The sequence below is a fragment of the Conger conger genome, chromosome 18 (assembly GCF_963514075.1).
Source record: "Conger conger chromosome 18, fConCon1.1, whole genome shotgun sequence".
Taxonomy (NCBI): Eukaryota; Metazoa; Chordata; class Actinopteri; order Anguilliformes; family Congridae; genus Conger; species Conger conger.
This window is the reverse complement of record NC_083777.1, coordinates 8,092,566-8,118,448: the sequence shown is the minus strand read 5'-3', so window position 1 is coordinate 8,118,448 and position 25,883 is coordinate 8,092,566. Positions and strand designations below refer to the sequence as shown.

The following is a 25,883-nucleotide window of genomic DNA, read 5'->3' as shown; positions in this document are numbered from 1 at the left end:
TTCCATGAAGCTTGTTTGATAGCCATGGTGCAAGCTTTCTGTGTGAGATTTCCCTCCTTTTAAGGTTTTATGCAGTGTTTTTAGCCAAACTTGGGTTTGATTTATGATAAGGGAGTCTTCATTGACTAGACTGTATGATCCAGGAAGCACATCAATAAAGGCGTTAGCAGTATCAGAGGAGATTGTACACCTGAAAGAAAATCTGGAATCTGATTATATATTACAGGCGAATGGAAGTTGAAAGTGGTGGGATAATGGTCTGAAAGTCCACTCAGGATTGTGTAGCTAGCTATATGGCTAATTTCAGCCTCATACTGAACACCAGATCAAGAGTATGATTGCAGTTGATCTATGAATTTAAAGAATCCAATAGAGTCAATAATAGACATGCTGACCTGAGAGAGTCGTTTTCATTGTCCATATGTATTTTTACTATCAGAACCTTTTCTGTGTTGACAACCAGGTTAGGTGAGAACACTGCACATTCAGATAAGAAGACTGTTGAAGGCCCAGGTGGCCTATAAACATAAGTGATTGACATAAGTGGTATGTAAGCATGCATGCAAGGGAAAAATATTTAAATGCACTGTAATTTGATGTCATAATGGCGCAAATGCATACCTATTTGTGGTATATAATGCATACCACTTATGTCAAGCCCTGCTCATTCTTTCATTGAAATTGCACCTTGTTGAATGAAAAAAACTATATTCTGGTGCATGCGTTATCAACCATGCAGACTTGGAGAAATTGTGGCATGCTTTTCCAAAGCCTTGAATCAAAAGAAAATTAATCAAAACATATTCACACACCCCCCCCCGAGTCAGTGTAAAATTATTGTTATTAGATGTCAGTGGGCACAACTTGTTATTCATTTCAAATGAAATTGGCTATTTTATTTCATGTTATTTGTTTGGAGATGTCATCGTCAGATTGTTGTTTTGGCACTCGACACATTTTCAGAAATCGTGTGTGCTTGTGTGTTGCTCCGCCATCCTAATTTTAGATATTCATTTATTTGTGGCCCTTGCAGATCAGGAAATTATGGGAAATTGAGTATTGCTGCATTCTGGCAGGTAGATGGGTGGGAGTGAATATGCAGTGCAGATATTTATCCATAGCTGAAGGCGATTTAAATTTACATGTTACCCTTTAGCTGACCTCTAATCATTGGCATAAGCAGGGAGATAATCTTTGACTATGAGTGGAAGAGATTAGCAGGACATTGCTAAGTGACAACTTCTCATAATGGTGTGACTGTGATTATTACACTGAGCAAAGATAAGTATCAGTCCTGAAAACCTAAAAGCGAAATGGGCCTTCATCACCTAGGGCCTTCATCACCTTTGGATGCCAAGGTCCATTGCCACGTTGCCTATGTGTATCTTTCACAAACTTCACTTGTCAGACTCATGCAGAGTTGAGCACAGCTGTAATGGTCCTGTGATCCTGAAAAGTGAGAAAGGTCTGACCAGTTTACATGGATGTGCTTAGCTAATGAACCAATGGCCAGTTACTGGTCATCTGGTTTCCTGCAATCTCAGCCAATCACTTCGCAGGAAACCAATCTCACTAACTTCAATGTGCCTCTCCAAACACTCTAGAGCAGAAGTTCAAGCTCCAGTCTCAGCGGGCCGCAGTATCTGCATGTTTCTGTGGTTTCCTTTCTGGCAGTTTCTGCCTGTAGAAGCGAGGTGTGCCTGCTCTTTAGCCAATCAATGGCTTAATTAAGTTAACCATAAACAGCACCAGGCGGCACAGATGGTGCAGTGGGTAGCACTGCCGCCTCACAGCAAGGAGGTCCTGGGTTCGAATCTCCGTCGGCCAGGGCCTCTCTGTGCGGAGTTTGCATGTTCTCCCCGTGTCTGCGTGGGTTTCCTCCGGGTACTCCGGTTTCCTCCCACAGTCCAAAGACATGCACGTTAGGCTGATTGGAGAGTCTAAATTGCCCGTAGGTATGAGTGTGTGAGTGAATGGTGTGTGTGCCCTGTGATAGACTGGCGACCTGTCCAGGGTGTATTCCTGCCTTTCGCCCAATGTATGCTGGGATAGGCTCCAGCCCCCCTGCGACCCTGATCAGGATAAGCGGGTTCAGATAATGGATGGATAAACAGCACCACACACTGCGGCCTTCCTGGATCTGAGTTTGGGATCCCTGCTCTACAGTAGATGTTTGAAGTTTGAGCTGTTCCCTGCAGCTGCCACTCGCTGACCATTTCCACCCTTTGCCCATTGCGTATGCTGGGATTAAATCAGTTAATAGGCTTAATTGGGCTGTTAATTTACCACTGATTATCAATTGCCTACAGCAACAAGCAACAAGTTTAGGTTACTTTATTTTTTTGAAGTTGTTTTATGAATAGTTTAATGTCAATGAAGGATGCAAGTAAATGTTTCACCATATTCTCTAATAATTTGAGCAACAATGGATCAGTGTAATTAATTTTTCAGCAGGGCTACGAGAATGGATTGGACTAATAATTATTTTCACTGGAACAGGGACAGGTATTAGCTTTCCTTGATATTGGTGAAAACATGCTGTGTCCTATTTGTGTGAACATTGTAGCAGGTTAAATTGTAGATATATCACAAAATGAGTTCCAAATTTGAAACAAACTATCATGAAATAGCTTTCTCCTGTATGCACGTGTGTACGACAGCAGTTCAATGTAGTTCAATTTTCTTCCTCCCGAGAAGGGAGTTATCTTCGGATTATAACACGCTGCGTAACACCTAGCTCCACCTGAAAGCGCAAAATCGAGTTTCGGTTTTTCCCCTCCAAAATTAGACCTTGTGATCAACTTTCTGGCACCGCTGCGGGCTGTTATAAATGAGAGTGCTTTCCGGAACGATCAATCTCTGAGGTGGGGAGACGAGAGGAAACATGCGGAAAGCCGAGGCATCAATCAGCTGAGGAAAACAGGCTGAGAAATAAAAACAATAACGCCTTCCTCGCCGCTGAGTAAGTCCCTAAAGACGGAGATCGCATCTGACAGCTCATAAGAAGGTATGCAAACACCGGAGCTCACCTGTTTGCCGTCATAAGGTGACTAGGATGCGGCCTCCGCGGATATTAATGGCTGGAGATCCAGGACGTCTGGCTGTCACGGCTGTGTTTGCGTAGGAGCTCCAGCTCGGTGCACGTAGGTGCAGGATAAACACTGTCTCTGAGTGATTGACAGAGGTCCTTGCAGAGTTCGTTCGGATTGTAGCGTTAGCTCTTTTTCCCCCCTTTTATTCTCAGAAGCGGCGCAGCATAACGGTTGTGAAACTGGGCTCGCGACTCCGAGGTTCTGGGTTTGATTCCCAGCTGTGTAAATGGATTACATATAAAGAATGTAAGCTGTGGAAGTCACTAAATGCCTAAAATGTGAAAGTAAAGGCTTAACGGGATGAGCCACCCAACAGCCAGCGTTATTATCGTCTGTGACCACTGAGCACCCCTCTGTCCCTGGACTTTCCCTGGACTTACTCTCTCTCTCTCTCTCTCTCTCTCTCTCATTGCAGGCCGTTGAAACCAATCTGGCCTCTAAGGACAGCCACTGGGTGTTTGTAAATGAGGTAAGAGCGAGCGCCTTGTTTCTGATCCATGACAAATCCCCGATCTTCGATCTGTTTCTGCATCATAAATTACAATTTCGCTTTTATTAACGCAAATCACATTTTCTGCATTGTATAAGCCTGAAGATGTAAAAGATGCAGCACAAGGAAACACACACACATATGTACACACACACACACACACACACGTACATTTCCCTTATTGAAATAGATTTTGCCTTTTCGCAGCATATGGATTTTTCTTTCATGATATCATTTTATTACTTCCTCTGCGCCTTCAGAGCATCCATCTTGTTTTCTTGGTCTGCCTGACTGTTGGCTGACTGGCCTTGTGTGCAGTTCCAGGTCCAGAATGCCAAACACATAGTGATCTCTCTCTCCGGAACATTCACATTGACAGAAACATTCAGATTGACTGGTGGGTTTGTGCATCTCCATAAATCACTTGATGTTTTGACACTTATGGAGATGTACACTGTGTGGGTGCTTCTCGGGAGCACTTTACTGAAATCATTTTACATCACGTTCCTCTCATTAAATACACTCAGAAATGAAAGAGACAAAATGGTGGGTGTGCCAGGTGTGCCCGAATGTGACAAGTCATGATGAACAGCACACAATAGGAGAACTCAAGCTTTTTCATCCAGGTTCTCAAATGTATGCGCAAATTTGTGTCGTCCTGGACTGAGGAGAGAAATTTAATATTTTCTCCCACTACATATTTTCCATCAGAAGATTGATTTTCCTGTCATCGAATTACCATTTCCTTTTTAGTTTGAATGCTCTATCTGGGATTATTATGGATAGAATATTCACTCACTGTTAGGGTGTGTATGGGAAGCAATGGCAGCTGACGGTAAGTAAGTGAGTGTGGATCAAAATGTATGAGATTACAGTGTTCAGAATGGTTTTTATTGTGGGAGGACTGTATTGAAAGTCTTGGGTTGATTCAATGGAGCTGAACAGGAAGTGTTATGTCTGAACCTGGTTGTGCGAGACGCTGGTTTGAAGATACCATGCAGAAATACTGTATCAACCAAGGCTCTGGTCAATAATGATGATTGATGATGATTTTTGTTTTTTAGAATTGCTAACAAGCATTTGTTAGCCACACCTACATGGACCAAACTGTATAATTAGTTCATTGCTTTGACAAAAAATTCATTCGATGGACACAAAATCCTGAATTCATTTCTCAGTCAGGCTCAACCACCAAAGATTTTCTACAGCAATAAAATACATTTCTGCAGCTGAATTTTCTAATGTTGGCACACAGTGTCTCAAAACTGATACGCTCAAGTTCAAAACCAAACATATATGCTAAAATTAATGTGGGTAGCAATTTGTTATTTATTTATTTATTTATTAACCTTTATTTATACAAGGAAAGTTGCTCTTTTGCAGCAATGCCCTGCTATGCCACTCCAAGTTGTCTAATTCTCTAAATGCTATTTTGAAATGCATTCAAAACACTTTTCATATAATAGTAATAGAAACAAAGCTCTGATTGAAGTTGTGTGCTTCTGATTGTGAATTGATTGAAAAGAACAATCACATCTAATTCTTTTGGAGATCTACCCAGGTGTTGGGGGAATTTCAATTCAATATTTGGAATGATGTTGTTGAAGATGGACCCAGGAAGAAATATAGAAGTGGGTGGAAGAGGAAGGAAAATGGCTGGAGGGGGGAAATAACAGGGTCTGAATGTGTGGCACCATTCAATATAGAGGATGGATGCCGAATGCCTGGACATATCAGCTGATGATTGCCAGGGATGGACCAGGCATTCACAGACGTTCCCCCTTCCCCAGTGTACAGCAAGAAAGGACATATGGTGTTACAAGAACATCTGGCCAAATGGAGTAGACCAGCATTACAGTACCTGTGACTTCCAATATTTTTACTGACCTGACCTAGGAAGAACAGATTGTTCTATTTCTTTGCTCAACAGAATGCAGAATACAGCTATGTGTGTGTCTGTGTGTGTGTGAGTGTGTGTGCGTGTGTGCGCATGTGCGTGTCTGTGTGCGTGTCTGTGTGCGTGTCTGTGTGCGTGTCTGTGTGTGTGCACGCGCATGTGTGCGTTTGCACGAGCACGTGTGCGTGCGGGTGTGTGTGTGTGTGTGTGTGCACGTGCATGGTGTGTGCGTGTGTGTGTGTGTGCATGTGCATGTGCTTGGTGTGTGTGCGTGCGTGCGTGCGTGCGTGCGTGCGTGCGTGCGTGCGTGTGTGTGTGTGTTCGTAGAGAGGATAACCACTGGCACTTACGCAGTGTGCCCTTGAACCGGGGACCTGTGCCTTTTTATCAAGATAATTGTGCAACATAATTTCTATGTTCATTTTAATTGCCCTACAGCAATCAAGTATGTTTTGTTCACAGACTGAATTTGAGTTGATTTCTCAGATGTACTTGCTTTCTCAGATGTGAAGTCATTTATGACTGTAAAGAAAATGGTCATATTGTGATGTCTTCACTTTCAACCATTTTATTATTCTATTCACTTTGAAACACTTTGTTGATTAGCCTTCTGGTCTAACTCACTACATATATATCATATATTAATATATGAATAAAATCAGCTTTGTCAGTATTTTATTAGCTCTTCAGTCATTCCCTAGTTTTCTCATTCCATTGCTTTGCTGCATGCAAACAGCCCTCTTCCCAATTAGAGAGCAATGGCCTAAAGTCATCAATGAAGTTTAATAGCAGAAGACATTGGATCTGATGTAATGTCTTGTTAATGTGCCCTCACTTTTAATATTGAAGTTTCAGCATATTGTCAGCTTCATGGCACTTATGAATGGGCAAAGCCATTGAGAGTTGGGTGAGTCAGAGTAACTCAGCATGGACAGAAGGGTGCTCTGCTTTGCCCGTTTTATTGTGTGTAGTTGTTTGTTTTCGCATGTGCAGTAGTTATATTGTGCTGCACTGTCAAGGTGTGCTATACAGGGCGGCCTGTAGCGTAGTGGTTAAGGTAAATGACAGGGACATACAAGGTTGGTGGTTCTAATCCTGGTGTAGCCACAATAAGATCCGCACAGCCATTGGGCCCTTGAGCAAGGCCCTTAACCCTGCATTGCTCCAGGGGAGGATTGTCTCCTGCTTAGTCTATTCAATTGTACGTCGCTCTGGATAAGAGCGTCTGCCAAATGCCAATAATGTAATGTAACATCAAACGAGAAAGTACGAATGACATATTAGCACTGACTGTGTTATCATGGCTGAGAAAAAGCAATACTGCAACAAAAGAAAATCACTCATAACAATATAAAGATTCTTGGGTAGGGCTGCAGAGATGTTTTCAGATGACTGTGAAGGAGCTTTAATGGTGAAACTGTATTAAAGAAAAAACAGAAAACAGAACACTTGGCATAAAATATGATTCATTTTCTTTCCTGGCAAAGTAATTCTGTTCTATCAGTGGTTTTGTTCCTGAGGCGAAGTGATCGGACAGAAAGTGGAATTGAAATCAGCTATGACTGGTGGTAGAACACATACACATTCAGCTCTGTATTCTCAGGTTAAGTTGAGTATTAGCATGCTAGAGCATGCCAGCGATATTACCAGACCCATATAATATCGGTCTTACGCTAGTACAGATTTTTGAGTAGGATTTAAATTTGACCAGGTTACACGGGAACGCAGTAGCTTCTGTAATGACAGAGCAGAAGAATCAAAAAACAAAATACGATTTAAAAATAATTTGAAATGCTGCCAATGCATCATTGAACCTCATCAAGTATCCAGGGAAGCCCTCTAGCCCACTGCTATAGACTTCTGACAGGAGAAATACGTCCCATCTTTCATCGCAGACTTCAGCAGGCCACGTCAGAAGCTGTGCATATTTCACACAGCTGGCTATAAAGGGATGTGGAGGGATCTCTGTAAGGGGTGCCACCATGCCCCGTGATGCAGTGCAATGGCGTGTGGAGATTAGCGCCCCCTACTGGGCGTCCCCTGCATTTGCTGTGATCACGGCCGGGCTGGGCACCGGCGGACGGGGAAGGATCCGGTTACTCCGGCTCCCGGGGTACCACAGCCGTGTGACGGGGACCGGGGACGTCCGCGGTAACGAAACCCGGGTTTGGCCTGTCCGCCCCTCTGTCAGCGGGAACGGTGACGGGGAACACAATCAGCCGATGCGTTTGAGTCTCAGGAGGATGAGGTCAGCGCTCGAATGAAAACGTAATTGGACCTGGGTGTGCTTGAGGATAGAATTAGCTAATGTTTGTGTCACGTTTGTAGACGGAGAAAGCTTTTTTTGCACGGTAATGCAGATAGACTTTATCATTCATTTATATTATGTATTTATTTTTACACTCTGGTTGTAATGGCACCCGCTATGCACATTTATGAGTTGGTTATCCTGATGCATATCCACTGATTGTTCTGTAGGCACTGTAATCACCCGATTGACTGGCTGGTGCTGATGGGGTGTTTCTGAGGAAAATGTCTAACTGCACCCACTATTAATCATTTAAATCTGTATTGTTAACATTGCTGTATTTATATACACATTATATACTTTTTTTTATTTTCAGTTCAATATAAATTTTCAATCTATTTGTATATGATTGTTTACCTTTGTGAGAGACTCATCGTTATTAGTTCTATCGCTGTATTGTCAGCCAGAAATGATCCAGTTCATCTTTATTCTAATGGAATCACGATGTATCTACTGACAAAATGGAAGTCAGTTGTGGATGCAACCAACAGAACACGGACACAGCAGCCCCTCCAAGTCTAATGTGATGAATAACAGCACAACTGTCAGTGAGGTGTTTGTGGAATGCAGAGGACTAAACTGGAATATGTTCACAAGACATTATAGGATACGTTATAATCTACTCTGTAGCTGTAACTGAACTTTAAATCAGCAGTGATATCCAAGGTTCCCTTTGGGTAGGGCAGCAGAGAAGGTTCCAGATGACAGTGGAGGGGCTGACTCTGCAGCAGTGGTTCTCAGCAGGGTGACCGGCACCCAAAGGGACTCTCAGGGAGATGACAGTTGGGCGTTGAGATGATAGGAAAGAGGGGGGTGGGGATACCCACTGCTCTACAGCATAAAGATGTTCATCAAGCTAATTTTTCTTCTGAAAATTTTTATTTTTTAATTCACATTTTCAGAGTAAATGTTAACCTTGGTCTTTCCCCTTCTTTGAAGGATACAAAAAAAGTGTAATTTGCATAAGATTGGCAAAAGATAATACATTTGGCATTCCAGCACAGTACTTGATTAAATGAGTGCCTTTAAAGGTTATAGGAGATCCCAGTGCTTCCCGCGTAAGTATGAGTGGGTATTACTTTGTACATTTTAAACGGGCGTATCTGTCCGTGTAGGCAGTAGACATGTTCCTCACAGAACATCTCCATTTATGGCCAGCGTCTCTTATCTTCGATAGTTTCAATAGAGACTCAGCCAAATTCAGCCATCTTCAAGATCTGAAAGTCGTGATGTCAAGATAAGAGCTTGCTCGCCTGAAACAAGCCTCGGATAAAAAGTTTGGTAAAAAGAATAAGCATCTGCCTCAACTTCTGAATCACAAACTGAAAAGAAAAATAACTATGCACAAGGCGGAACAAAGCTGCTTCTTTGAAATTCTGGTTCATCGATTGTGCAGGGGCAATTCAATACCCAGAGCCCCTGTATATAACATTCAAAGACCTAGTTGCAATTGAGAACTTAAATCCTTAAAAATGAAAATACATTTTGAAAGAGAACATTCAATGGCCTGCTAAGGCAGGTGTTCAAATCCGACGCGTGTTTCGGTTGGTCAGCCTGTTTGAGCTCCGATGCTCTATATTACTTAGCCTTTTTCTTTTATTATTTCCAGGAGATTCAACCAGTTTCCATTGATCTTTACAGGATGAGAGATATGCTGAAAATTGCTCCACTTCAGTAATTTTACAAATAATGCCCTTTAGCAGACTACGTGTGCCCACAGCTTGCTCTGCAGTCAGACCCAGCGTGAGTCTGCTAAAGGCTCTGCTATCCAATAACAGCACGCAGTTACTGTAGGCATATGCATCAATACTCAAAATCGTTTCAAAGAACATGCAGCATTTTGTCTCATTTTACCAACGTTTCTAAAGGAGCGTTGGTTTCTAAGGCGCTGGATGTACAGGTTGTCGGGGGAATATAAAATGGCCCTGGGGCAGGAGGAGGGGCGTGGCAGCAGACGGCATGCTGGGTATGACATATTAACAGCGTGAGGGGAAAGAGCCTCACTCTGTCTATGACAGCACGCAATAATTGTTTTATGTGTTGATCTTTCTTTTTTTTTAGCCTGAGAACTCTGTTTTGTTCCTGATTGAATGGTAGACGCTTTAAATATCCGCCCGGGAAGTGCACTGAAGCATGTCGCTCTTAAAATGGCTACTGTGGAGCTAGTATCACGGCAGGGGCATCTGTGCTTCAAAAACGTCTTAATTAGGCAAACTTCAGCCGGCATTCCAGAAGTTGTTAGCACTTTATTTGTTGAGCTGACATAAATAGGGACTGTGTAGGTTAAATGTGGGTTGAAAGAAGAACATTGCATCGAGGAGTTTTGAAAGCTGTTAGAAAGCTAAACCTGATAACAATCTGCTTATAATGTCATTCTAAAAACAAAGCGCCATTAATCCCTCAGGAAAGGTGTTGCTGAAATGTCTGGGTTTGTGCTGTATGTGATAAATGATGCAATATGATTTTTCCTTCACATCTGCCTGTATTTTTGTGTTCTTTACCAAAGGCATTACCCTTATGTAAATTAAATATATAGACATAGTATATTTAAATATATGGGCTTAAAAAATCTATTTAATATTGTCAATATTTTCCACTCCATATATTATGATGTTTTACAATATATTTATATATCCATAATCATAAAAGAGCAGCCTATATGCAACCCCTCCCCGCAAAGCAAGACACACACACACACACACAAACACACACACACACACACACATACACGCGTTTAAATATGTAAATATATTTCAATACTCCACATTGTTAGTACTAGCTTTGTGAGCAGTTAGGACCCAGGCGTGAGGAGCTGTAGCAGGCGATGGGCCACCCCTCCCCAGCCCAACCCAGCCCAGCCCAGCCTGTGTGGATTGTGTGGTGCTGATCTGAGCCTCTCTCCGCAGGAGGTCAGCGATGCGGAGATCCTTGAGCTGGCCCACAGTGCACTGGGGCGGATGACGGTCATCCGGCAGATCTTCCCCTTGTGGAAGGACAGTAATGTGCGCTGCATGAGGAACAACCACCGCATCGCCTCCCTGCTCTGCGACCCCCAGGACGGCTACCTGCAGTCCCTGGAGGTCAGTCAGCCAGGGCCCGCTGCCAGCTCCTCCACACTGTCATGAACATCGTCATCACATCCTGTCCTTATAATGATCATCATCTCTACGTGTGCTGTCATCACCATCACCATCATCATCATCATCATCGTCATCATCATCATCACCACCATCATCCCACGCTGGCTTCGTCATCGTCATCTTCATCAGACACTGTCGCCATCATCACCACTATCATATGTTGAGTGCTGTGCTTTACTGTGTGTGTGTGTGTGTGTGTGTGAGTGCTGTGCTTTACTGTGTGTGTGAGTGTGTGTGTGTGAGTGCTGTGCTTTACTGTGTGTGTGAGTGTGTGTGTGTGAGTGCTGTGCTTTACTGTGTGTGTGAGTGTGTGTATGAGTGCTGTGCTTTACTGTGTGCGTGTGTGTGTGTGTGAGTGCTGTGCTTTACTGTGTGTGTGTGTGTGTGTGTGTGTGAGTGCTGTGCTTTACTGTGTGTGTGTGTGTGTGAGTGCTGTGCTTTACTGTGTGTGTGTGTGTGTGTGTGTGAGTGCTGTGCTTTACTGTGTGTGTGTGTGTGTGTGTGTGTGAGTGCTGTGCTTTACTGTGTGTGTGAGTGTGTGTATGAGTGCTGTGCTTTACTGTGTGCGTGTGTGTGTGTGTGAGTGCTGTGCTTTACTGTGTGTATGTGTGTGTGTGAGTGCTGTGCTTTACTGTGTGTGTGTGTGTGTGAGTGCTGTGCTTTACTGTGTGTGTGAGTGTGTGTGTGTGAGTGCTGTGCTTTACTGTGTGTGTGAGTGTGTGTGTGAGTGCTGTGCTTTACTGTGTGTGTGTGTGTGTGTGTGTGAGTGCTGTGCTTTACTGTGAGTGTGTGTGTGTGAGTGCTGTGCTTTACTGTGTGTGTGAGTGTGTGTGTGAGTGCTGTGCTTTACTGTGTGTGTGAGTGTGTGTGTGAGTGCTGTGCTTTACTGTGTGCGTGTGTGTGTGTGAGTGCTGTGCTTTACTGTGTGCGTGAGTGTGTGTGTGAGTGCTGTGCTTTACTGTGTGTGTGAGTGTGTGTGTGAGTGCTGTGCTTTACTGTGTGCGTGAGTGTGTGTGTGAGTGCTGTGCTTTACTGTGTGTGTGAGTGTGTGTGTGAGTGCTGTGCTTTACTGTGTGTGTGTGTGTGAGTGTGTGTGTGAGTGCTGTGCTTTACTGTGTGTGTGAGTGTGTGTGTGGGAGCATCCATTATGCTTGCTCTGCCCTGTTGCAACCAAATGACTCAGCCAATCTGAATCAGAGACGTTTACAATTACAGGGAAAGCACACAGATGTACAAACTAAAAATACTTTGTCCTTATTAATATTTTTTAGCTTTTAAGAAGTGCTCTAATTGTTGATTAAAAATGACCATGATTGACATGTACTTGTGAATGTCTCAATGAGCCTGACATTTAAGGACTCGGCCTCGCTTGGCAAAAGAGGAAGCACTCACACGGGTGAGAAAGAGGCATCCGAATACTCCGTCATATTTTACCGAAGCTGCTGCGGTACGCTGCTGACTGCATTTCATTAACTCGATAACATACCGTAAGGAGCCAGTGATGGCTGAGCACTGATGCCCTTCTTTAGCGGGCAGACCACGCGATGCGTCTTTAGCGGCTCACGATCACGCTCTTCGGAGGTAATGGGCGTCTGTGAAAGGCTGCAGCTAGGACGCCATGAAGGACTCAGACTCGAACAGCCCTGGCATAATTACCAATGAGGACACCATCAGACTGAGTGAATAACTCATGACTGGAGAATCTGTATTTAACTGATGAGGGAACATATGGTGGCAAATTCGCCATCGGAACATCTGTGAGAGAAATATAATTAACGTTCATTTCGCCACAATCCATTTCAATTTCTGCATCCCCGATATTCGGAAAATCTGTATGCAGATTTCGGATTTGAAATCCGACCCCCCTTCCCCAAATGACACCCGAGGCACATGTAAAATTATGTGCTTATGCTTGCGCTGCTGAAATGAAAGAAAAACCAAAAAAACGAACCATGTTTCTGCTCACCCCGACTGTCTGTGGGGCCTCGTGCGTTTCCACCTTCATGGCTGCTCGACCCCACGTCCTGCGGGTCGCAGTGCTTGCGGGCGTTTGCTTCAACCGTGCGCTGCACCACCTGATTTCACCAATTAGCTTATCACCTGAACCAGGCAGGTATAATAATTTGTGAAATCGGGTGGTGTAGCGCGCGGTCGGAGCGAATACCCGCGGACTCTGCGGCCAGCAGGACGTGCAGTAGAATAGCGAATAGCGCTCCTATATCCCGTCTAGAACTAGGCGTCACATACGCGTGTGGAAAATGGAGACTTCAAACTTGCCACTTCCGTCTCTCGTCAGGTCTGTTAACAAGTCGGCAGTGAAAAGGGCTCCATGCTCCACGCGTGTCCTAGCCTACATACTGTACATCTGCCTGTCTAATCCCGCACATTCATCCTAATGATGTAGTGTACAGCCAGGCAGGGATATTAGAGGGGACAGGAAGATGGATGTGGTCGATTGTGCCGTTTCCTTCTGTGTGGGACCCTATTATGCAGCCTCATGCTTCAGGGCCAAGAGCCCGTTTTAAACACCCTAATGTGGCTTTGCATAATTTCTGCGGTTGTTGAATAGAAAAGATGGAAAGCAAAGTTTACGTTTAAGCTTCATTGCGTGGCAGTCGGAGAAGCGAAGGTGGTTTGTGGAGATACCTTCATCTACAGGTGAAAATGAATACATTTGTAGACATTTGTTATATTTTTTTTCAGATTTGATGCGTTTCAATTTCTGTGCTTGATTCATGAATTAATGCCATTGTTTGAACCATTTTACTCACGCTGAGACAGGTCTCTTTTTTTTAATCAGAAACACCATTAAAAGAGATGTGCAATCCATGTTAAAGGTGGCTCTTTTTTATAACAAAATTGCCTTGATTTCCAGTATTATTGCATATTTTTCACAATGGATAGTTTCAGATCTTTAGACTAAATGTAATATTCAGATTAAAGGGAATCTGAGTAAACACAAAGGACATTTTTTAAATTGCCATTTAATTTATTTAATGAAAAAAGTTATCAAACACCCAAATCACCCGTCTGATAAAGTAATACCCTCCTTCAACTTAATAACTGGTTGCACCACATTTAGCAGCGATAACTGTAACAAAACGCTGCCTATGATTTGATGTCAGTCTTTCATTGGCATTTTAGCCCATGCTTCTTTGCATTATTGATTTCATTCTGACAAATCGGTGGGGTTTTGAGCGCAAACTGCTCATTCCAGGTCCTGCCACTGCATCTCTATTGGGTTCAAGTAAAGATTTTGACTAGGCCACTCCAAAGTCAATTCTAAGGCAAATGCTTTTTTGTTGCCTCCCGTTGTATAATTTGTATGCATGTTGATACCAACTACAGCCTGCGCCACCATCACAAAGGTGCCACATCGACCAATGAGATCCATGCATTTGATCGATGAAATGTTCTGATTACACGTGTTTAACGAAAGAAAGCCAGACAGTTAAATGGAGTCATCCAGTGTACTGGTCTGGAACAGACACCCGTGCCCCCTCCCCCTTTCTTATCTCTGACAGAGAAACACAGATTTCCCTTCTGTCTTTACATAAATCTATTACTCACCCAAATGTGTTTGTCACTTAGCACCGGCTGTGAATTAAACAACATCGACTTTTCTGTCAGGTAAATGGCCTAATGTAGCTGTCACTGCTCAGTACAAGGGGAAAAATATATCTATATTCGACGGCATTTGTCAGATCCTACCAAAGGGTTTGCTATACATGCAGGGGAAATGTGGGACAAATGCTGTTTTGCTCAATCATAGATATAGTGAGGTCCGTAAGTATTTGAACGGTGACACAATTTTTGTTGACTTGAAATTTAACTGTCAATATGACGTTAAAGCCATACCATTAAATTAAAGTTGCAGCTTATTGGTCAGACGTGTGCCATTACATCATTAGTTCATGCAGAGTAAATCTATTGCAAAATATAGTGCAATATATGAGATAGAATCTTAATTATGTTACTTTTTCCATTTGTTTTTGGTTAATTGTGTTTAAAATGGGATGTATTTTTTACATAGTTCTCCCAATATGGATGTAATTACCCTCAAATTAAAATTGTGTCACTGTCACAAATACAGTATCAGTGCCTGCAGGTTTAGTTTCAGTCCTGGAGGGCCACAGTGTCTGCAGGTTTAGCTCCAGTCCTGGAGGGCCACAGTGTCTGCAGGTTTAACTCCAGTCCTGGAGGGCCACAGTGTCTGCAGGTTTAACTCCAGTCCTGGAGGGCCACAGTGCTGTGCCGATGCTGTATTTGTGACAGTGACACAATTTGTTTTGCACTCCAGCGCATTGGAGTTTAATCAGCAGACGCTGCGGCCCTCCAGGAATAAAGTCTGGCACCTCTGCCTCATAATGTGTGAGCCTGGCACTGTGCCAAATCCAGGTTTGAACGGCATGCTTTCAATCAACAGATTGTCCAAAAATTAGTTATAGATTAAGTCTGTTTAATGTGTTGTGATGCGGCGTTGTTGCTCTTTTGAGGGATGAGTATAACAAACAAGACGACCAGCAGCTGCCAAAGAACGAAGGGTTCAGGTAGAGAGACACGATTTCTCTGCCTGCAACAGATCTCCTCCCCAGGGGAAAAGTCTCTTTATAGAGGCCTGGGAGCTCAGCCTTTATATAGACCCACTGATGAGGCAGCAGCCAGCAGCCATGATTCACAAAGAACCACAGCTGCCACCATGGATTCCTGTAGGTCTGCCCTGTGCTCCTGAAACACTGTTGAGCAGCACATAGGAGGAATATTTACTGAAATGATTGGTTCTGTTAGGTACCCAATCAAATATCTGAGGAGGTGGAGTCTGTATTCAATGTACCTGGATAAGAGCCTCATATGCTGAAGCGGCAGTCTTGGCTTCCAGCAGATTTAGTGTGGTGGTTAGCGTGATGTAGGAAACCTGGGTTCCATGGCTTACCTGTTCCATTTTTCTCTTTGGTTCGCTCGCAAAGAAATTAACAATAACACATGATATTTTGGGTTTCGGGAAAGGGAATCCAGGGGGTTTGGGGAAGGCAATCTTAATTTCTCGTTCTGTAAATTTTGTCTGCTACCTTTTCATTTCTCTGATGCCTCAAAAGGGAAAAGGGTAGTTTCCCCACATGTAATAGAGGTCTCTATAGCAGATCAGGCTTGCACTGCAAATGACCCCACCTCCTGCCTTTTCGTGATTCGCCACCTGATAGAACCAATCAAATCTAACGCTGCCCTCAGAACACATTCCTCAATAAAAGGTGCTGTTAAGCAGCTGAGGAGCTGAATGCACAGTGCACTGCTCGGTACGCGAACGACTCTCTCTGCTCCTGCTCATACCCCCGTCGCTCCTGACCGTCCGGTTGTGAGTTTGCAAAGGTGAATGTCCCTGTGCTTCTTCTACCTGCCTCCAGGTGTCCAACCTCTACCTGTATGACAGCGTGCTGATGCTGGCCAACGCCTTCTACCGGAAGCTGGAGGACAGGAAATGGCACAGCATGGCCAGTCTGAACTGCATGCGGAAGTCCACCAAGCCCTGGAATGGCGGGTGGTCCATGCTGGACACCATCCAGAAGGTACGGCATTCGGGAATAGGTGAGGGAGAGTACTCTCACCGAGCACTTTATTAGGAACATTTTTACTTTATTACACCTACTTATTCGTGCGATTATCTAATCAGCCGATTGTGTGGCGGCAGTGCAATGCATACAGTCATGTAGATACGGGTCAGGAGCTTCAGTTAATGTTCAGATCAACCATCAGAATGAGGAAAAAATGTGATCTAAGTGACTTTCACCGTGGAATGATTATTGGTGGCACACAGGGTGGTTTGAGTATCTCAGAAACTGTACTAAATAAAATCCACTTAGAGGTTTGACGCGGTGTGTGTTCAGAGATGCTCTCCTGCATACCACTGTTGTAATGTGTGGTTATTTGCATTACTGTCATATTCCTGTCAGCTTTCACCAGTCTGGCCCTTCTCCACTGATCTCTCTCATTAACAAGGCGTTTTTGCCCGCAGAACTGCTGCTCACTGCATTTCTTCTTTTTTTTGCACCATTCTCTGCAAACTCGAGAGACTGTTGTGTGTGAAAATCGCAGGCACCAACAATCAGTCAAAGTCACTTAGATCGCATTCCTTCCCAATTCTGACATTTGGTCAGAAAAACAGATGATCCTCTTGACCATGTCTGCATGCTTTTATGCATTTAGTTGCTGCCACATGATTGGTTGATTAAATATTTGCATTAACGAGCAGGTATACAGGTCTACCTAATAAAGTGCTCAGTGGGTATATTATCTATGAGTGTTCCAGTGTTGGTGTTTACAGCCAATGTGCTGATTTAGCCTGGGTAATTGGTGGAAACAAAAACTGGTATACAGCACACACCGGCCATCAAGGACCGGAATTGCCCACCCCTGATTTAAACAAACAAAACTGACCCAGTGTCACATTCACATGTAACATAATGCAATAGACCATCAAAATAAGAGCCCATTCATCTAATGGTGCTCGGGTTTAGAATGGCATCGTGACCAGCTCTATAAGGACTCTGAAATGCAGTGCTGATTGTGGCTAGGAGTCCCATAGGGGGAGGTGTAACTGGCTACAATTGTGCCTATGGGGGAGTTTTCAGTTGGCAAGGCCTCCTTCTCTGATTGGGCAGCCACCTATAGTCAGCCAGGTCAGCTGCATAGGCATTGTAGCTGCTTAGCTGGCAGACTGCAGTGGCTGACTGTGTTTAATTCTGAGGACTCTTGAGAACACGGTGAAGGTAGGTTGTTATGGGGATGGGGGTTCATTGACTGGTTGCCCCATATTGTGGGGAGACATGACTAAAGAGAAACATGGAAATCACAGCAAAAGTGTAGATGAAGTAAGACATCAAAGAGGGAATAACGCAGATAACCTCCCTCTGAACAGCTGTTTTGCATTTGTAATATAAATTTTGTGCAGCTTTAAAAAAAAAAAAATTTGCATGGATGGAATTCATTTGATGTAAATAATTGTCTATGTGATGCCATTTTAATAATGAAATCTAAGAATAATTGGCTAGACCTGTCCACGTTAGGTCCTTGGGTTTAAGAACGGTGTTGTATTTTTAATTTAAAAGCCTTGTTAACTTGTTCAGTTGCAATTAATTCTTTGCAAAGAGACTAGCCACACTATGGGTTGCTTTTTCTTGAACATGTTCTCCATGTTACAAAAATGGAAGCAATAAGTGTACAGACAGGTAATAATATAACTAGAAGCTTTCTAGCGATGGGTACACAACACAGAATAAAAGATAATGAGGCCATTTGCACTATTTTTAATATGGAAGATATGCCTTTGTTCAGAAAGGAAAGGCACCTTATGATAGTTTTCAAGTTTGTCTGAAGCAGAGAATAGCAGCTTTCCTAAATGAAAATGAAAATCTTACTCTTCAAAAACCAACAAAATCAAATGATGCTATAAGGTAACTCCAGGCACTCACAGGCAATGTAGTGCTGTAGTGGGATGCTGTTTTAAAGTTCACTCAGCAAGAGTTTTTGTGTAAAGTTAATTCCTTGTGGGCATGCAAGCAATGCCTTCCTCTACCAGCTTCAGCCATCTGTGTCCACATCCACAAGGATTGCTATTTATTTATTAAAAAATAGTGTCTTTTTGTTTAGAACAGCTCTTCATGCGTGTTTTACAAAAAAAAAAGGTTGGCATTTATATAGCGCCTTTATCCAAAGCACTGTACAATTGATGCTTCTCATTCACCCATTCATACACACACTCACACACCAATGGCGATTGGCTGCCATGCAAGGCACCGACCAGCTCGTCAGGAGCATTTGGGGGTTAGGTGTCCTGCTCAGGGACACTTCGACACAGCCCGGGCGGGGGATCGAACCGGCAACCCTCCGACTGCCAGACGACTGCTCTTACTGCCTGAGCCATGTCGCCCCGACATGTTAGTTATGGAATTGATGCTTTTAACCTGTGGAAGAACCTATGCACTTCTTTGGATTAAAAGCGTCTGCCGAATGATGCCGAAAGTAAATGTAACTGTATTAAAGTGTATTGCATGAGGATGGCGGGATGCCCGCTCCTGGTGGTGGGTTGGTGGGTTGGTGGGTAGTAGAAGCTCTGCTCTAACGTGGGGATCCTTGCGATGACGCACCCGCAGGGTCGGATCACAGGGCTGACGGGGATGATGGACTTCCGCGACGAAGGCTCCAACCCTCACGTGCAGTTTGAGATCCTGGGCACCAGCTTCAGCGAGACTTTCGGGAAGGACGTCAAGCGGGTCAGTACGGTCGCATGGTGTGTGCGTGTGTGCATGTGGGCGTTCACATGTCTGTGTGTGATCGAGCGAGCGTGTGTGTGTGTGTTTGTTTGTGCGTGTGTGTGTGCGTGCTTGTGTTTGTGAGCGTGCGTGCATGTGCACTCATAAATAAAGGTCAAGGTGGAAAAGTGGAACACTCGACTAGATGTGAAAAAACTTTTACCCCTATACAACAGTATATAATTTTTCCAGCTGTTTTACTCGGAAAATGTACTCATTTGTACCCAGAGAGAACATTACTGTACTTCCAGGGTACATTTGGGCAATTTGAAGAACAAAAATGTACCTGTGTGTGTGTGGGAGCATCCATTATGTTTGCTCTCTATCAGTGCTTTGCCCTGTTGCAACCAAATGACTCAGCCAATCTGAATCAGGGTGTTTGAGTTCCTCTGCACCTAGAACAAGCAATAGGGTGCCAAAAAAGGACAACTCCTGTAATCAAGGGCAATTACGGGAAAAGTACGTGGATGAACAAACTAAAAATACTTTGTCATTGTTAATATTTTGTTTTGCTTTTATGAAGTGCTCTAATGGTTGATTACAAATTATCTTCATTGACTTAACTCGCATGTACACGTGTACAGAATATGTGTGAGTGTGAGAAAGAGAGAGAGAGAGAGAGAGAGAGAGGAGGAGGGAGGGTGTGCGTATGTATGTACAATCAATTTTTTCTAGTCATTGACATGATATGAAATAATACAATTTAAATGCAAGCTTAGTCGTACAATAGCTGCTGAGTAGTAATGAAGATTTAATCACCAGGCATCCGAAGTTGAATTATGAACCAGATTTATCATAATATTTCCATTAAGGTCCGCAGGTCTGTTATTCCGCGCCACACAGAAGCTGGCTGCGTCAAATGGGCATACGTTTAAAGTCCTGAATGGAAAGGACAGCTAATGGCATGTCAAAAACAGTCCGCTATTCTTCACTTTAATGCTGTGCCTGCTACTGCTGCTGTCAACTTGTGTGTTATTTGAAGAAATGAATCGAGAAAATTTCCGTCTGCCCTACCAGATGTGAATGCCTTTGATTGACAGACACAGGCTGTTTGGTTAGCTGCTTTTTTTTTTTTTTTTTTGGACCAGCTCATCTGCGCTGGGAGAAGAGAAGTTTCCGGAGCTAGATCATGTTGACAGATCACTTCTCTCGATACCCTTTCTTCTACTTTCTAACTGCATTCATCCATTTTGTCTCCCACTCTCTTCAATCTTCACTCACTTTCTGCATTTCTCTCTGCTCAATAGCCCTCAATCCTCAATCGAAATGAAATGTCTCTTACACCTTACAAATAATAAAGATTGAAATGCTATTTGCAACCCCACAGACCATGCTAGGCATTTCCTCCCTCTATGAAACTGCGCGCATACTGTGCGAACTGTGCGAACACATTTGCACGATACTTATCACAAACTGAAACGGAACTAGAACAGCCAATTTGTCTGAGTTTACCGTTCATGTGATGCTGTGTAGCGTGTATGATTCGTGCTGCTCAAACGTGTGGCGTCTGTACAACTCTACAGCATGTATGCGTAAATAATTAATTGCCCATGCTGCAAGCGGCCCCAGTGCAGACTGCAGGCTAGACCGACTGGCTTTGACATCTTTAGTGTCACTTCACACATCGCGACACAGCCACCAAGCAGGGGTTAAGGAGCTGTCTCATTTATCTCGCGGCCCCGTGGATAAAAATAACTCGTTTGTTCCATGAATTATTCTCTCGCGAAATAAACCATTTAGTATTCAAGAGGACCGCACATTTTTAACGCGGCGTCCTCTTGAAGGGAAGAAAGCGGCGCCGCGCTTTAAAGCTGTTTTCTTCCGCGATTTACCCCAGGGAGCGAAGCCGTTAAAAAACGCAGAGGCAGTCTCTCCTCCGGCTGGGAAGTGACACTGCGCCAGCCAGAGAGACGTAGACAAGCACGAAATGCTAGGAATGACAGAGGCTTCTTGCTGCCGATTAAATATCTGATGGGAAGCGGGAGGCTAATCTGGCTCTGTCTGACAACGCGATAAAGCCAGGAGCTTGCGGGAACGACAGTGTGAGAGACAGCTGCTGGGTGGGACTCTCTTTAGTGGAGTAAGGGAGATGGGGTTCCTGTCGAGAGGTATTCAAAAGAAGTTGACTGTTTATCAGGAACCTTTGAGCCCAGAAAAGCCCTGTTTGAGCCCCCTTTACTTAACTCGGCCCTCACTGTGAAACAGACACAGGTAGTATCCCTGCTCCAGTGTGATAGGGTCTGAAGTACCTGGCATCAGTGTTATAATATTTGGATGTTTCAGTCCTTGCACAATCTCAGAACCATTAAATATTACATGTCCAAGAAACTGGATTCAATGAAATGATTTGTTTGCCATCTTAATATTTATTTCAAGTTAACCCACTTATAACCATTGAATTATAATAAGCACCATTGCAGTAGATTATTGTGCCCTGTTCAGCAAATGGGGACAGGGTGTATCCTCAGCTCAATAATATTAATATCAATAAGGCACCTCATATCCAAATGATTCCTCATCACTAGGTTAGAGCAGGGTGTCCCATGCAGTGGGGTTCAGTTGAGCACTATTAAAAAAGAAAGGCTAGGGCAGGTAGACAGCCATTATATATACATATTATATATACATGACAGTGCTTTCTGACAACTTGCCCACTGAGAAAATCTACCCCTCATTATCATTACCACTTTGAAGGCAAGCTGAAATCAAATGACATTTTGATGAAATTTTCCTTAATTCAGCCAATTATACAAACACATCCACAAGTGTATATTCCAAAAAATGTATACAATTGTAATGCTTGTGTATTTATTTATTTATGTATTTTTTAGTGTATTTTACTTTTTTTTACTCAGTTTTTTTTCCATCCACTTCCTGGAAAACAAGATTTTATTAGATTTGACATACAGAAGTGTTGGAACAGCAAGGTCATTTCCTTTGTTTTTGCTATACACCGAAGACAGGTCGGTTTGAGTTTGAGAAATGTGTCCTGTTAGATGTATTGGTTAAACAATATAGAGTTCTGAATGCCTACTCTTGGTTTTAGCCTTAGGTTTTGCCTGTGAAGACTGAATTTGTGATAGAAAACATAAACCAACATGAAGACCAGAGACCTGTCTTTGGAAGAAAAGCAAGCCATTTTGAAGCATAGAAAATAGGGAAAATCCATAGCTCGTACAACAACTTGGAATGCCCTGAAAAAGAAAGAAACCGCTGGCGTACTGAGCAACAGACATCGAACAGGTCGACCAAGGAAAACAACAGAAACTAAGAGCTGTGAAGCTAAACCCAAAAACATCAGTCAATGACATCACAAACAATCTCCACATGGCAGGTGTGAATGTATCTCAATCAACCATTTTAAGAAGACTCAGAGAACAGCAATATAGAGGCGATACCACGCGATGCAAACCACTCATCAATAATAAAAATCAGAAGGGGAGATGACAATTTGCAAAGAAGTGCAGATATGAGCCACAAAAGTTCTGGAACAAAGTTATATGGACAGATGAGAGCAAGATTAACCAAATTGATCGAAAGGCCAAAGTCTGGAGAAAGAAGGGATCTGCTCATGATCCAAAACATACAAGCTCATCTGTGAAGCACGGTGGAGGAAGTGTCATGGCTTTGGCTTGCATGGCTGCTTCTGGAGTGCATGCACTATTCTTTATTGATGATGTAACTTATGATGGGAACAGCAGGATGAATTCAGAAGTCTACAAAAACATTCTGTCTGCCAACTTACGGAGAAATGTTTACAAACTAATTGGGAGGAACTTCATCATGCAGCAAGACAATGTCCCAGAACACACTGCCAACTCAACAAAAGATTTCCTTAGGGAGAAAAACTGGAAGGTTTCAGACTGGCCAAGTCAATGAGCAGACCTTAACCCAATTGAGCATACATTTAATTTCCCCTTCAATCTGAAGAGAAGATTGAAGGGAACCCCCCCCCCCCCCCCCAAAAAAAAAAAAAACTAACAACAACTGAAAGAGGCTGCAGTAAAAGCCAGGAAAAGGGAGAAGAATGCAACAGTTTGGTGATGTAAATGCAGTGATGATTGATGATGCAGTTTTTGCAAACAAAGGATATGCTTTCAAATATTAAGTGTTATTTACTTTCAATTACTTAATACTCTCTGTTCCAATACTTTTGCTCAGCTAAAAACTGGGTGGTCTGATAGCAAAGGTGCTATGTATTAAGTAGTTTAACACACCTAGGTGTTATTACCAGGAAATAAAAGCTGAAATTCTGAACACTTCTCTCGTGTTCATCTTATCTCAACCTGAAATGTATTCAGTGTATTTCAAAAACAAAGGAAATGGCCTTGCTGTTTCAATAGGGGACTGTAATCGTGTACCAATGGGTATGTACTAATGGCGATCAATGTCAATTTTCTGTTCCCCTCCAATCGATATCCTGTTCACACAGTGACGTGCATCCTCGGTCGTGGCCCCCTTCTCGTTTGACGTCAGTCAAATCGACTCCCCGCCAAATTGTGTATATCATATTTCAGACGTTAGTGATGCTCCAACTTCTGTGTCAGCTTGTCTTTAATACACATGATGACTGTCTTTTCTATGCTGTGATTCCATGATGCTGTCATTCTATGACTCATTCTCTTTCTCACAATAAGTATAATAATAACAGTAATAATAATAATAATCATAATCATAATAATAATAATAATTTGTTATGGATACCATTTGTAGCTGCATATCTGTTGCTAGCAGCTTTTTGCATGCATACAAATAAGCACAAGAGACTGAGACCAACCTCACAGCTGGCATTGCCACCTCAAGTATGTTCCCACTTCTACTTTACAATTCAAATTACTTGTAGAAAGAAGCAAAAGTATTAAACAGGGATGTTTTTTGTGCCCAAGGATTACAGCCTTGAGAAAAGCACCTGAACTTTGTGTGCAAAATAATTTGTGTCATTAGTATCACAGAGACATTTAAAGTTTAGCTGGAAAGAACGAATGCTAATTAGAGTCACTGGGAGCCAAGTGGTATTGAGGATACTTTTGTGTTTTCAGTTTTCATTTGAGGATTTTTTTTTCATCCCCCGAAGGAAAATTCTAGTTTGACTAGTTTGCATACTCCAAAACAGTCAACACAGCTCTTTTTGCGACTTTCTGGTAAAAGAACGTCTGTAATATTTTGTTTACAACACAGGGTCTAAGCTCCAGGGATTTCGGAAGAAGCAGCAGAAACGCAATCTTCTTGTGATAGTTGCTGTCACTGTTGCTGTCACTGGTGGTACTTGTTAGTGGAAACATTTAGGGTGCATCCTTGTAATTGAACAATGAATAAATAAATACAAATAATAATAATGTTCATAATTAAAGGCATACAGTTATTATTTTCTTCCTGAAGTTGACTGGTTGTACGTGGGAGATATACAAAAGATGAGAATCTCATGAGCACTGAATGAGAAATGAAACAAAGGTAATTTGCTGCACGCTATATGTTTTACTGCGTTTCTCGACACATTGAGCTCACGGTCTGTTTTCAGGCCTCTGTAATCCGACCTGTGCACCTTTAGAATGTCGTATTTAGGGAGGCTTTGGAGTGTGTTCGAAGGGAGCCTAACTCAGCCCTTGTGGTAATCCCGCCATATTGGCAGGAGGTTTCTTGCTCGCTACAAGTTTTCTGCACTGTGACCCCCCTCTCGCACCTGTGGCCCACTGTGGCTTCTCCCTGTCTGGGTGAAGTGGGAGAATGAGGATGGACTGCTCTCCTCTTAAAGAAAGGTTGATATGTTTAATCAGCGGTTCCACATGAAGCTCCTTGCACACTGAAGAATGATATTGGTGGAACCGCTCTCATTATTTTCTAATATTGGCTGTTCAAAAATGTTTCAGTAACTTTCCCATTAGTCCTTGGATAAGGTTTCTGCCAGAAATACCACAAATCATAAAACAAATCCCCTTCTGCTCCGCTTATTTGGGACAGTGTTTGAAAACATGTATCGATTGTGTAAACAACAAAGGGAGGATGCAGAGTCATCTTCCTGTATGGACGCCTTCAGCCAATGGCTAGGATTAAATCAACAACTTTTTTTTTTACTTTCACCTGCAAATAAATGCAGGTGCAAATTTTCTTTCCGTTCATATTGTTTGTCCAGTTTGGCAATTGCTAATATTGTCAGATTTATTACATTACATGTCATTTGGCTGACACTTTTATCCAAAGCGACTTACAGTTGATTAGACTAAGCTACACTGGGGATAGAACCACCAAACTTGCAGGTCCCAGTCATATACTTTAACCACTACGCTACAGGCTAAACAACATAATCATTGTTGTTATACACTTAGCTGTTGCTCAGCTGGTATATAAACTGTACTGTACACAAGTAACCAGCAGGTGCTACTGTGGCACCCTCGACCGGACTTTTTATGCAAAGAATATCTTGCTGGATAAATCAGTAATGAGCTTAAGATGTCAACTTCTTAAATTGACATGAATACTATGATCCGCGAGGAAAATAAATTAAAGATATTAAGCTCACTGACTGCTCCATGGAACCTAGCAACAGAAAGGGGCTTAGTTTCAGCTCTGTCACAATGTCACTGATTTAACCAGATTATGATTATTTTTATTTTATACTGTATTTATTTGGCTTTCCTCTTGCTTTGTTGAAG

The 25,883-nt window shown here is 42.8% G+C and overlaps 1 protein-coding gene across 2 annotated transcripts in view; it reads left to right on the top strand.

The window, feature by feature from the left end:
- The window catches only part of grid1a (glutamate receptor, ionotropic, delta 1a), a 298,200-nt gene that overhangs the window by 233,318 nt on the left and 38,999 nt on the right, over nucleotides 1-25,883 (top strand). For both annotated transcript variants that reach the window (XM_061228002.1, XM_061228001.1), the window contains exons 5-8: nucleotides 3,508-3,561; nucleotides 10,694-10,867; nucleotides 16,330-16,491; nucleotides 19,075-19,194. In XM_061228002.1, coding sequence (XP_061083986.1) covers nucleotides 3,508-3,561; nucleotides 10,694-10,867; nucleotides 16,330-16,491; nucleotides 19,075-19,194 — 510 coding nt within the window. The remainder of the gene's footprint in view (nucleotides 1-3,507; nucleotides 3,562-10,693; nucleotides 10,868-16,329; nucleotides 16,492-19,074; nucleotides 19,195-25,883) is intronic.